We start from the raw sequence: 14,077 nt of genomic DNA on the forward strand, positions 1-14,077 counted from the left end.
AGCAGTCCACGTACAGAGGTTGCATCCATTGAGCAGATGAGTGAAGACAACGGGACATAGAATCATGCGATGCAATAACACGGGTGAGCCCAAGAAATCAAACGGGTCAAAAACTATGGTCCCCATGCGAGCCAACCAAGCTATGAAACAGGCCCCTAGTCGTCCACTAATTAATCTGTAACTGATGTATCACGTCTCCTAGGAGGGTTGTAAAACTCTCATCTTTTCAATGAAATGAAACACACAAGTGTTTTGCGTTTTCACAAAAAAAAGGATATATTGAAGACAGAAAAGATAAAACCATAACAAACCGATATAATTGTCGTTTGGCCAACAGGTAATAGCATACCGGAGTGAAATAAAACCAGTGTTCCAATCACTTTACGGCTAAACAGCGATCAAGCACAACTCCTAAATCACAACAAGGTTTTATGAAATCATAAGACATATTCTACTAAACTGTCCAGATAGTTTATTCAATCTGATAAGAAGTTCTCTGAGACTCTTGCATAAATTCAGGTTTTGAAGTCCACCAAACAATAAATCATTGATGCAGTCACTTGTTTCAAACAATATCATCCAGGGAACAATTTTAACCAATTGGTCCCAAATTTCATCGATACATCCTGCACATAAAAAGGTCTATCCGATTAAAAAACCATCCAAATCTATACAGTTCTCATTTCAAGCCAGAAGTTAGCATAAACATAGACTCCTTTATGAAATCCATTGAAGAATTACCTTCCATGATATGGCACTCTGCTTATATTCCAGTTGCAATCTCATCATGTTCTTCCATGCTGCACCGAGACAGCCAGGTCCTGGCGCCAAAGCAGTCCTGCAAAAAACAAGCGATTCAACGATCTCAACCTAAATGTATCATGTATTGACATAAAAACCAGTTCAAGCACATACCGATGATACCGTGAGCACTGGCAGAGGGGTATGTATGGGCTGGCAGATATGCAGGGTAGCGCGCCCAAGCAGTTGAGCTGTCCTGTTGTGGAAGGGCTTTTGCACAAGTAGAGGTGTCCTTGGCGAAAGCTTTCTGCAAAAGCAAGTAAATGTTATAATGCCAGTGCCATTAGTACATGAAATGGCCAATGTAAAGTAAAGGTGGGTATTCTTTCTTTACATTAATATTCAAGGTAGTAGTAGCATCCCGCAGCTTTCTGCTCAGTGTCCTTCATAGAACCCAGCTTGTTAATCCGTGGCCTGTAGGTTGTCGGATCCGTCCTAAATGTGACATCCAGATGCTGTGGGCAGATAGGGGTTGTATCAATTACTTGATCATTTCATCATCCAAAACATACAGTGCCAGTAGTTTAAGAGAGGGATGAGGAAGGATATAACGAACTTACTGACAGAAAACGGTTCATTCCAGAAGCCAGGGATTCTGGTGCACTTGCAGTACAGTCAACAGAAGGTTTTCCCTCAAATACGAGAACCTTGTCAGCAAGGTAGGCTGCCATGATGAAATCATGCTCGACGATGAAAGCTGTTTTCTTTTGGTGAAGGATAAACCTTTTTATCACCTTTGCTGCTATAAGGCGCTGTTCTGAATCAAGATGAGCGCTTGGTTCATCTATGAGGTAAATATCAGCAGGCTGCATATGAAAAAAAAAAGAGTAATTTGTAAATAAGTCGATGCTTAGTGGAAGCGCATTAAATGAAAATGGAACACGTACTGGTTACTGTTTAATACACACTTAGTCCTTCAGCATATACTACGTTTCTTAAAAATGGATAACTTAAATTGCAGAACTATAATTGTATTTATGTTATTAAAGATTCATGAATGATGAGCATTGATGGAAAGCCTGTAGAGAATACACTCTACACATTTCATGCTGTAGAGCTACATTTATACTTTGTAGTGTTTCCTTGGGTAACTTGTAATAATACCTCTTTAGTTCCACTTTTTGCTCCATGCAAAATGTAACTTCATTCTTATAAAGACGCAAAACGAGCATGCCTCACATCTAAGTCAGACAACAGCGTGTTTTAGTAATTTAGTGTTTTTGAATCTTACCTTTCCAAGACAAACACAGAGTTCGACCCTTTGCAGCTCACCACCAGAAAGATTTGCGACCTGCCTGTCCATGAGTTCCTCAACTTTCAGTGGTTTCATGACATCAGATTTGAACTGAGCTTGTGTGCATGATCCAGGTATTTTCTCGTCTAGAAGGTCCCTAACTGTAGAGCTATATTTAGAGACCAATTCCTGACGCTTGTATGAGACAGTATATGCAGGTATATCAACTTGCTCATCACTAACTTTGTCTGGTTTCACCTCCCCTGCCTGATAAAAACAGAAAATAAACTGACGTGAGTAATAAACAAACTAGATCTCTAGGTGGCTGCCAACCATATTTCCGGGAAAAAGGTTATACCAGCATACGAATAAATGTTGTCTTTCCGGTACCATTCTCACCAAGCATGACAATTATCTGGGAATCATTAAAGCTGCCTTCCGTGACTGAGAGCTTGAAGCCACGAATTGTTTTCACCATGGTAGGATACTTATAGAATTGGTAAGTCTGACCCTCTATGATCTCCTCGGTAGACTCAGTAACCTAAGAATCAAAGCAACATTGTCTTAGATACAGAGCACTAAACAAGTAGAAAACTGGCGCCCAAAAGAGGAAGTGTTTGGCCACAATCCTAGTCCTTACTCTAAACGTAAGTTTCTCCTCACGGAAACGCAAATTTTCTGTTGGGATAACGCCATTTAGAAAAATGTTAATTCCTTCTCTGACTGAAGAGGGCAAAGTAACAACACCATATGCTCCTGGAGTTCCATAAAGGCAGCATATGTAGTCTGACAAGTAGTCGAGAATACTAAGATCATGCTCCACGACAATTACATAGCTGCAAAAAATTCAGTGATAATCTCTCTTAGCTGCGTAATAAATAAATCAAATGTTAGGACTGTCTTATATATTGTGAGATCTATGCCCTCTTTACTTTTTGGATTGTACCAAGGAACGGATCACTTGTGCAGCTTTCAGCCTTTGTTTCACATCAAGATAGCACGATGGCTCATCAAATATATAAACATCTGCTTCCTTCATAGCACAAACAGCAATTGCAAATCTCTGAAGCTCACCGCCAGATAGATCTGAGACATCTCGGTCCAGAATTTGATTCAATTCAAGAATATCACATAGTGTGTCCTTCACTTGTCTCTTGTCTTCCTTATTAAGATAGTACCCAACCTTCCCTTTAAAAGATTTTCGAATATTATCGATATACTGAGGTTTCATAGTTGCCTGAAACCAAGCCTCATAGTATGTTAGACATCGTGAATAACACAGCTTAATATAAATATTACATAATACAAGTACGAATAGGCTTAAATGCAAAAAAAGCAAGCATGAAATGTCCTTAAATATCAAAAGTTAATATATGAGAAACTACGATAATACTAATCCAAAAATTAACAACTATTTCAAAGAAAATATTTGGGGTTCACTATGGAAAAATATTAATTATGATGATCTGGTAACTTCGTTTGGCAGATGTGCTGCCCAAGAAGAGAAGAGTATAATGAAGACTAGAAATGAAAAGGTACGAGTCAATTATCTAAAATCGAGAACTTTGTTAGAGTCCAGGCTAATAAGTAATAACCCACCTACCCAGCTTCAAGTCTCACTTCTACCATCAGTAACTGTTTTCCCTCAAATATCAGTTACATTAGCATACTTTACTTTTAGGATGAGCTCGAAATAAAACTGTAAATAATTGTAGGAACAAAATATTGGTTTTAATCAAAGCAACAAGTTCCTTAAATGAAAGATTGACAACACAATGCAATATGGCAAGTGATATTATCTTTATAAGCTGCATTAATCAATTATCAAATGAGTACCTTCATTTTGTCTCCCATTAGACGAGTGAAGTATTTCTGGAGTTCAGATCCACGGAAATACTTCAAAATTTCATCCACGCTTGGGGTGTCCTGCAAAGGTTGTAAACAGTTTCACAATATATAGTTATTGGCACAACAAGGGATAACAAACATAACTCACTGACACTTACTGTGAATTTACCCAAGTTGGGTTTTAAAATCCCAGCCAATATTTGAAGTGCAGTTGATTTCCCGATACCATTTGTCCCCACCAAGCCCAAAACTTGCCCAGGTCTTGGAACAGGAAGCCTACAAAAGATAATAAAAGATAGTTATATATGTCAGTAGGTATCAACAACAGCTTAGGTAGACTTTTTACAGCTACACATAGAGATAGAATAATGGCAAAAGAAAACTCTAATATAACTTGAGAACAGTAGGGGGATTGAATGTCATAGACATGAGAAAGATTTGTGTACCTGTGAAGCTTGAAGGAATTTGGTCCATAGCGATGTGTCGTCTCCTTGTCAAGATTGCTTGGCAAGTTAATAATTTGGATAGCATTAAACGGGCATGCCTGCATGAGTAACAACAACAAGAGAGGATGATATTAAGACTATTGCAGATAAGGATAGATCGTACCCAGCAAACCTCTTGCGTTTTCTCAAAAAAAAAAAAAAACAAAAAGGAAAGTACTAATATACCTTCACACAAATACCACATCCAATGCACATATCCTCTGAAATTATAGACACTTTAGATGATGGAGTAACTTCTATGCAGTGGCGCCCTGTAAATGTGTGTAAAAATCAAAATTCAGTATATGGCAAAAACAAGGGCAAACTGAAGTGACCGCTGGTACATACTTGGTCTCTATTTCGTGTCAGTTGGTAGTTGGGCAAATTTACCAAATGGTAAAATATATAAACTTTGCATAGCTATTTTAAAAGTACAATCAAAGTGTTCTATTAGTTGATTCTTCGAAATTATTGCCGATCCAAGACATAAGAAACAGTAGATCAAATTGACAATTAAACAGATATAGGGTGAGGAAGGTATATATTTGATTAATGCTTCGAGGATCCATTTCGCTAATTTGGCCTGTGTTGGAAAGACATTGGGGGTGAAGAGAGTAGCTCCTTTCAACAATTCGAACAGTCCCCTTTCAATCAAAGACATGGTTTGATAAGTTCAACCGATTGGAAAGCTAAGAGCATCTCTAGCAGACACCGCAAACCCCAAATACATATATGGAGGGCACCCAAACGTTGTCTGCGGGCTGAAAAAACGCCTCGCAGACCAGACACCGAAAAAGGAGCCCCTAAAATAACATATTCTTTGTCAGCCTTTTTTAATTTTTTTCATCATTTCTTCAACCTCTGCCTCGAGCCATCCCCGCGCGCCGGCCGCTGCCGGCCGCCCACGCCCGCTGCCGGCTGGCCACCCGCCCCGCCGCCCACGCTCGCCGGCCGCCCGCCCCCGCCATCCACGCGCGGCTCCACCGCCCACGCCCGCCGGCCGCCCATCCACGCCACCCACGCGCGGCCCCACACACGCCAAACAGCGTCGGCCGCTCACCCCAGCAGCCCGCGCCCGTCGGCCGCCCCGTGCCGGCCGCCCGCGCTCATCCCGCGGCCGCACCCGCCCGCTAATCCCCGCCTGTTGCCCGTCCGTCCGTCCCAGCAGCCGCTTGGACGACTCCGGTGAATTTTGGTAGATTCCGGAGGTTGTACGGGTTGAAATTTCATTCGAGCCAACGCGGGAGTCGGGATGGGATTCGCTCTCGGAAGGTCTCCCGAAACTGGGTAGTTGGTGTTTGAGCGACGCAAAACTGGATAGACTGGAAAAAATATTTCGAATAGGGCCTGAGACGGTCTAAACCGGTCCCGTTAGACATGCTCTAACACATAATGTTTGATGATCGATATGGTCTATGAGACGATCTCTGTCGACGTTTTTTCGTCCTGGCCGGGCTGATGATGGCAAAAACGTACGTTTCGTACGCAAACCCTAACGACATCTTGAACTACCAAAGTACCAAAGCCTCCTAATCGCGCAACAATCGGAAAATCTGCTAGGGAGCAGCACCAGCATACCAGTGGTGTTGACAGGGCAGCGCTTGCGGCACTGCTGGCCGCACTTGCTGGGCCGGCACCGGTCCTCCGCCACCACCGCGATCCGGCTCGATCGCCCCGACATCGTCTTCACCGGCAAGCCGCGTCTCACCCTCTACTCGATCTGTCGGCGGAATTTGGGAATCCGCCAGTTCGCAAGAGAATAGAGATTTGGGGGAGGGTAATCAGACCGTGTGGTGGCGGCGGAATTTTGTAGGAAACGGACTATGCCGATCGTGCTATGGTCGATGCCGTGGGGTTCATGTTTGGCAAACCCTGTACCGCTTGTAGTTGTAGCGAGAGTCCTAGCGTGGCATTGCTCGTCTTGCCAAAATTTGCTACAGGACACCGTTATTTTCTGAATTTTGCTATCCGATTATGTATTTGTTAGGTATTATTACAATTTTGTGACACATTTGTTAGGACACACCACCAGCCTAAAACAGAAAGTTTTTTACTTTTACTTATGATAACTGATTTTGAATATAAACTGCAAAGCTTTTTCTTTTTAGTCAGGTGGCGTGTTCTGACAAATGTACCACCGAATTGTAATGGTACCTGGCAAAGATGCAATCGAGCGGTGCATTTCAGCAAACGCTAGGTGTCCCGTGGCAAATTTTCCCTTGCATTAACTGCGTCTACAAAAATGCTAGACTTACAGGCAAAACTTATGGGATTGAGTTACGGGATATATGTGGCTTGATTTAGAGGAAAGAGAGAAAACGTGAGCCACCTTCTCATTAATCTTTGCACCAACCGGTTGATTCCACCTAATCCTGTAACTTTTAGTGTAGGTTTCAGTCCGTAAGTGTAGCATTGTTGCTGTGTTTACACGTCGAGTCCTTCACCTAGCACTACCTATTTATCTATCTATACATCTATTTGTTACCTAATTTTTGAAAATAATCTATCTATCTATAACTTAAAATCTCTATCTATCTATCGAATCGAATTTCCGTATTTATCTCTACTACTTACAATCTCTATCCCTACTTCTCTACTGCTCCCTTCGATTCATATTACTTACCACTAATACGAATATATCTAAAACTAAAATGTGTCTATATACATCCTATTGATATCAAGTAATATGAATCAGATACACTTTCTCTATGACTTAAAAAGGAGAACGTGTTCCATCGTCAGACTAATACGTTGTCTATCGCCCGCTTCGCTGCACTCGCACCCTCCCTCACCAATTTTTTTGACCCCACTACCCCACTATTTTTTTTGCGAAACATAGTGTAGACTTATACATTCACAATTACCCACATACACTCATCCCTATAAACACATGCACGTGCACCCTATTTCTATGAACATCTCCGAGAGACTGAGTTCAAGAAATTTGATCTGATGGTTCTTGAGATTGACGAAGTCACCACAACCACCTCGCTATTGACGAGAACGTCGCCTCCCACTGAAGAATATTCCATCTTTATGAAACACCAAAGTGTCAAATGTAGAGTTTAAACTCTGGTGACCGAGTCAGGAGTGAGAACTCAGAAACTCAGGATGCTAATATATGACGATGGGTCGATGGCTTCCTCGCCGTCGGCTCCTCCGGAAGACAACACACTCTCTTGATTCCAGGGCAGCTGACCTCCTGGCGTCACCGCAACCTCTAGGCTGGTGACAGTCGCCTCCATGTCCGTGGTCCATCGGCTCGAGGATGAAGACCGCCAGCACACACATCAACATGCAGATGGCCTCCGCCGGTGACCTTTTTTAGATCAAAAGGGAAATCTGTCCCTAGTTCCATTGATAAGCTCCATGAAACCCCAACAAAAGCAGGTCCGGAGAAACCAACACATTTCGAAGCATGTTCAGGATAAATAAAAGAAACTAGGGTCCTAAAGCCATACGAACTAAGTCGATAACCAAAAGCTACTGAAGAGAAAACATTCCAGCAATTAACAACTAGGTGAACGCCTCCTCATTAGTTAGAAGATGGCAAGATGAGCGCAAAGGGCTCCAGTACACAGGTAGGTGTGATCTAGGTGCCCTGAATCGCCGGCCTCTTGGCATCCGGAAAAGAGCAGTATCCCATCTGTTTCTCACCACTCCAGGGCTGGAAGGGTGTGGAGCATCGATGACACCTTGTCGCATAAGATCTCCACACCGAGATCCATGTGATTCTTGAAAGGAAGCCTCCATCTCTTCACAGTATGAAGGATCACCCTCAGGATTTTGCGAACTCTGTCGAGTGTGCAATGGCGTACCCTCAGGGTTTTGCTTTTTGGATGATGTGTGTTGGTGTACCGTCAGGGAGTATGGCCTTGTTCATGGCCCCCCTTCATCGTAGGTATAGCGAGTTGTCGCTAGGAAGGAGGCTTCGAGTTGATCTTTGTATTCCCCTTGTAAGGCATTGCGAATAATTTAATAAAGAAGAAAGCTGTGTGCATCCTTTGGATGCAGAGGCTGGGGCTATGCCCGTTGATCGAAAAAAACTATATGAAGGATCAGACGCCAAACCTGATTGACAACCAACCATGGCATGCCATTAAAAATCATATTATTTCTAGTCTTCCAAATGCACCATAAGGAAGCATCACAATTAAGCATGACATGTGATTTGTTGGCTAACCACAACTTAGCCACAGAGAAATAATCCGCCCCAATAATAATATTGAATAATAGAAAAATAATTTGCCAAACCTCCTTAGCCACAATGCAATGAAAAAAAAAGATGATGAATAGACTCTTTTCCCGAACAGAAGATACATTCCTTTGGTTTATTCAAATGTATTTTCTTAAGGTTGTCTCTAGTCATTAGCTTGTTATGAGACAAAAATCAAAGGAAAATGTGAACATGAGGAGGGACATAAATTTTCCAAACAGCGGGAATATAAATAGGCTGCACACCTCCAAAGTTAATGATAGTAAAGGGAGGAAGTGGAGCAAACTCCACTGTTTTTAAATTGCCAAATCAAGGAGTTAGGATTATCAGTGAAAACAATAATAGTGGCTACTGCCCTCAAGCTCATGCCAAAGTTGCATAAGTGAGGAATTAAAATTCCTCCTAAAAGAAACCTTAAGTTTGGATCCATCCCAAATTTATTTAATGGTTTTACCCTGCTCATTGCAAATAGTGTATATTTCAAAAAAAATGAACAACGCAAGGAGGTACCGAACCAGGTATCCTCCCAGAATCTAATTTTATCACCACCACCAACAGAACATTTGTAGCCAAATTGAATGCTCTGTACAGCCCACATCACACCTTTCTAGAATTGTGACACTCCTAAAGATATTGGGGTTAGATGTGTTGTACTTAGCATCAACCATAGCTTTCCACATCTTTCCTTCATTTGTAAAATGTCTCTTAACCCAGGAGCTAAGGAGGCAAAGGTTAATATTAGCTAAGTCTCGAATGCCTAGACCACCAAACTTCTTTTTCTTGCAGATGAGCTTTCAGCTCGCAAGATGAAGCTTTCTATGACCCTCAAAATGGGTGTTCATAAGGTCCAACGCCCATTTTGGGAATTTAAAAAGGACAATAAATATATAGGAATACGGGCCATGCAAGCTTTGATAAGGGTAATCCTAGAAGCATAAGAGAGCAACTTCCCTCTCTAGCCAACAATCCTTTTAAGAATCTTATCAATGATAGGTTAGATATCCTCCCTTCTCGGTTTATCGTAATGAAGAGGAATCCGTATGTATTTGATGGGGAAAGTGTGAATATCACACCCCAGAAGCAATGTCCTCCTCAGAAATCTTATAGGGATGATCTCACTCTTATTATAGTTAATTCTCATACAAGATACTTGCTCAAAACAAGTAAAAATCCATTTAAGGTTAGTAACATATGTAGGATCATGATCTGAGAAGAGGATAGTGTCTGTTGAGTGTATATGTGGATTGCTTAGCCCTTTCCATTAGTTTAGACTTTTCGTTGCGTTGGCTATTGCATGAAGCTTGACATGGTATCAGAGCCCAGGGTCTTGAGTTCGATTCTTGGCTTTCGTAATTTATCCTAAAAATTGTCGATGCCCTCTGTTGCCCTCCTCGGAGTCCACATATATGCCTCTTGAGCTATACCTCTGAGTCTTCACGTGTTGACTGGTCTCCCGTCACACGTGAGGGAGAGTGTTGAGTGTATATGTGGATTGCTTAGCCCTTTCCATTAGTTTGGACTTTTCGTTGCGTTGGCTATTGCATGAAGCTTGACAGTGTCATCTGCATATTGGAGGCAGATGCCACCTCCATGCATCATATCAGAAGCCAAGCCTTTGATGATTCCAACATGAACAACTTTAATAATCATCTTGTTTAAACTAACCATAACAAAAGCTTTTTCATCTTGCTTGAGCATAATGCCAGTAGAATCATTATGCTTTACAGAGTGAATAATCTCATGTGCAGTAAACACACTTTCTGAAATAAATCTACATTTGATAAAAGAAGATTGATTAATAGTTGTACTGTCGTTCATAATATTGAGCTTGTGCGCAGGTCATCCGCGAGGATGGGTGCCGTGTCGGGGCGGGGGGGGGGGGGTCACCAACACTCCGGACTCTGGGGCAGCAACGGTTTCTCAAACTCCCTCCATCAGAACCACCGACGCACCCCACGCCTCTCGATATCTCTCCATCGGCAACCCTCTCGATAGTCTTCCTCACTAGGTTTGTGTACTTCATCGCCTTTGTTTCAAGAAGTTGTGTTGTATAAAATTGTTGGCATTGGTGACAGTAATTGATTTGTCATGGGGCTATTTCTAAAACCATGTTAATGTAGAACCTAGGTGACGTCTTACTAGCAACCTAGGTTTATCGAAAGTCTGAAACTATAACCATAATATTTTTGTTCATCTGAATCAACAAATTCATATCAAATATTTTTTTAGGCTGAACAGTGGGTCCCCACCAACTAAACAAAATAAAGAGTCCCCACAAGAGCTCTCATGTGGTCTCGGTAGAGACGCAAATTGACATTAGGTCAACCCGCTTCGTAGTTAAACTGGTTAATGTGGTAGTTGGTGCTTCGGTGGTGGATGCGGTCCATAGTGCCTGGTGCTTTTAAGCCGAGGTGGCAACCTTTGGAATTATGGCGAGCAACAACTTCACGGGGAGGTTTTGTTGCTCGGATGGTTTGGGTGAAAATCTTGTGTCGCGAGTACAATGAAGTTGTTGGCTCGATCCACGTTCCAGAGTATGCGGTTTGACTTTTAGATCAGGGCGGCGACCCTGGATATTGGTGTGATGGCCGTGGTCTGCGAGCAGTTTTCCTTGTGCAGCTTAGGCTACAGGTGACTGGATTGTGCAACGTCGTGGGTCGAGTTGGAGCGGTGGTAACCGGGATGGCGGTCCCACTAGTAGAGAATGGGTCTTCCGTCTGGAGCTTTAGTCCCTGCCGTGTTTGGGCCCGGAACTAATGTGAGCATTAGTTCTGGTTCCAACGGCTAGGATGTCGCACAGGCACATCTAGCTTTAGTCCCGGGTCAAACGGTACCTTTACTCCCGGTTGGAGATACCAACCGAAATAAAGGGGTTCTGGCAAGCTGCGTAGTTGATGTCCTCAACCGGGACTAAAGGTCTATCTTTAGCCCGGTTGGAGACACCAACCATGACTAACGACTTTCTAGGTATTTTTTGCTCCACACAGCCGATTTCACCGGCCTGAGACTGGCTGCGATTTTCTTAGATTTTCAAACTACCAAAGGTAAATATGAAAAAAAAAATCAGATTTTAGCTTTTGCCAAAAAAATAGGAAAAACAATTTTTTATTGTTATTTGTTTATTCAAGATTATTATTACTTCATTATTTTTGTTTATTCAAATAATTGTTTGAAATTCAAATAATAAAGAAATGTGACATCGTGATCAAGAGGTTAATTTGATTGATATGATATTAATAAATAAGGTGTGCTGATGTATTTGGAACCTTGTTCGGAAGGAACTCAAAAGTTAAGTGTGCTTACTTTCACTAGAGATTAAGTGTAGTTAGAGATCACTAATTTGGTCAAATAACTCAAATACTAGAAATTCCGGAGAAAAATAGGAAAAAAATTTGAATGGAAAACACAAAATAAAGGTCCTCTAGAGCTCGATCGCATTCGACATGTGGAGACCTTTAGTCCCGGTTGGTGCTAGCCTCAACGCTCGAACGCGGCCACGTGGAGGCCTTTAGTTCTGGTTTGTGGACAGCCGAGACTAAAGAAATGGGCCTTTAGTCTCGATTTCGTAGTCTCGGTGGACTAGAGCCCGTTCCTAACCGGAACTAGAGACCCTTTTTCTACTAGTGTCCCGGAAGGTGGTGTTGGTGGTCCATTAGGCGTGGCAAAGCAGCTGGATATCGGGGCGGCGGACCCGAAACTTTGTGAGTGTTGAGGGCTCCTCGGATGGTTGGCTTCTTCATCACCGTTCGAGTATCTCGTTTTTGCTCCTCTCTCAAGGTCGTCTAGTCTAGACAAAGTGGCAAAGCAGCTGGATATCGGGGCCGCGCTTGGCCCTCTGGAGAGTGTGTGTGTGGCCCCGTGGTGTTTGCGTTGCTGTACAATTATCGTCTAGTTTCCGCTAATTTACTGATCACTTTTCTTCTTCATCAATCGATAAGACGAAGTTTTTGCCGTCGTTTCAAAAAACTGGTTAGGTTGGTTGTACCTCTTTTTAGCAAATTAGTATGAGCTAGACTAGCCCACACTTCTCGCGGGCTTATGCGAGACGTCTGCTAGCAACACTAGGTCTCAAGATTTTATCCCCTGAGAGCATCTCCAGTCGCGTCCCACAAAGCAATTTGGAGCGCGCCGGACCAAAAAACCGTTCCAGCCGCGTCCCCCAAACCTGAATTTTGTCCGGCGCGCCCCGATACGGTGTCCGGCGCCCCGAGCCCGTCCCCGTCCCACAGGGGACGCTCCGGGGACGCCGGACACACCGAAAAGCGAGGCGGGGAGTGGCGGGGCCGACCCGTCAGCGGCACAATAAATTTTAACCTAACCGTCTGACATGGGTATACCCTTCGGGTACCCATTATTAGTATACCTGGCTCAGCTCGGCTCAATATGGAGAAGGCCCAACAAGGCAACCCGAAGAAGTAGTCGACTAGGACTCTTGTAAAACCCTAGGTTGGTTGCATATATAAAGCCAGCCAGGGTACCCGATAGAGGGAGGCCAACAGATAGAGAACAGATAGACAACATAGCTCCGCCTATGGCGGCACCCTGTAAACATACATATGATCATATACTGGATTGCTAGCAGCACGTAGGGATCCTCCACCGAGGGGACCCGAAGCTGGGTACGTCGTGTGCCTAATCTCGCTCCCGGAATCTCCATCGTCGCTCTCTCCCGAAACCCAAGTCTACAATACGTAGGCATTGGCGAGGTGATCCCTCGTCAATTGGCGCCGTCTGTGGGGATCGCGACGACTGAATTTCGTTATCCGGGCGGGATCCGTCAAGTTCATCATCAACATCATCAAGAAGATTGGAGAAAAAAAGAAGCAAGATAGCATCTGGATGAAAAAAGAAAAGTGTCGACTTCATCATCAACGTTCGCCAGATCCCATCTGGCCGATTTAATGGCTTCATCATCAACAACCGCAATGGCAGCTTCACTTTTGAAGATCGTTTATGATGCAATCCGTCCCGCGTACAGTAGTATTTCTGCTGTTCAATGCTTGCAGAAACTCGGATGGACCGATCGGCCAGTATACAAACTCATGCAAGCGAAAGCTCAAAGAAAAGAAATCCAGATCGGGCACTAGTTCGCTGGGAAAAATTAATTGAAGCCAATCACGGGCGGCAGTTCAAGTCCCAAGGAAATCAGGTGAACACACGAATCATCCGATCAAAGCAATCAGCATGTTGCGTGAAGAAAAAAGTATCGGGTGTTGCTCACGAGTTAAAAAATCTGCTCCGATACGACTGAAGAAAAAAACGTCGGGTGTTGCTGGATTTGGCGACCGCGGCTACAGCGCGTTTGCCCTGCAAGTCGAGTCCCTTTCTTCGCCGACGAAAGGATCAGAGGTCGCGGATGAAAAAGGATTCTGGAGCATGCACGAAATTAAGCGGAGCTTCTACGTAAAAAAAATATCATCAGATTCGTCGGTCACACACGCACTAAGCTATCACGAATTCGCCATCCAATATTGAGACTACCAACTTCGCCCC

The 14,077-nt window shown here is 43.3% G+C and overlaps 1 protein-coding gene across 1 annotated transcript; it reads right to left on the bottom strand.

The window, feature by feature from the left end:
* Positions 1-1,136: 1,136 nt before the first annotated feature.
* On the bottom strand, positions 1,137-6,049 carry LOC124686965 (ABC transporter E family member 2-like). The gene is made up of 11 exons (XM_047220828.1): positions 5,947-6,049; positions 4,555-4,640; positions 4,330-4,427; positions 4,042-4,159; positions 3,872-3,961; positions 2,968-3,272; positions 2,676-2,871; positions 2,394-2,576; positions 2,033-2,302; positions 1,362-1,607; positions 1,137-1,256 (listed from the first exon to the last, which is right to left on the bottom strand). Exons 1-11 carry the CDS (start codon positions 6,047-6,049, stop codon positions 1,137-1,139), a joined length of 1,815 nt encoding a protein of 604 aa, XP_047076784.1.
* Positions 6,050-14,077: the final 8,028 nt, after the last annotated feature.

Source organism: Lolium rigidum, chromosome 2 (genome assembly GCF_022539505.1).
Source record: "Lolium rigidum isolate FL_2022 chromosome 2, APGP_CSIRO_Lrig_0.1, whole genome shotgun sequence".
NCBI lineage: Eukaryota > Viridiplantae > Streptophyta > Magnoliopsida > Poales > Poaceae > Lolium > Lolium rigidum.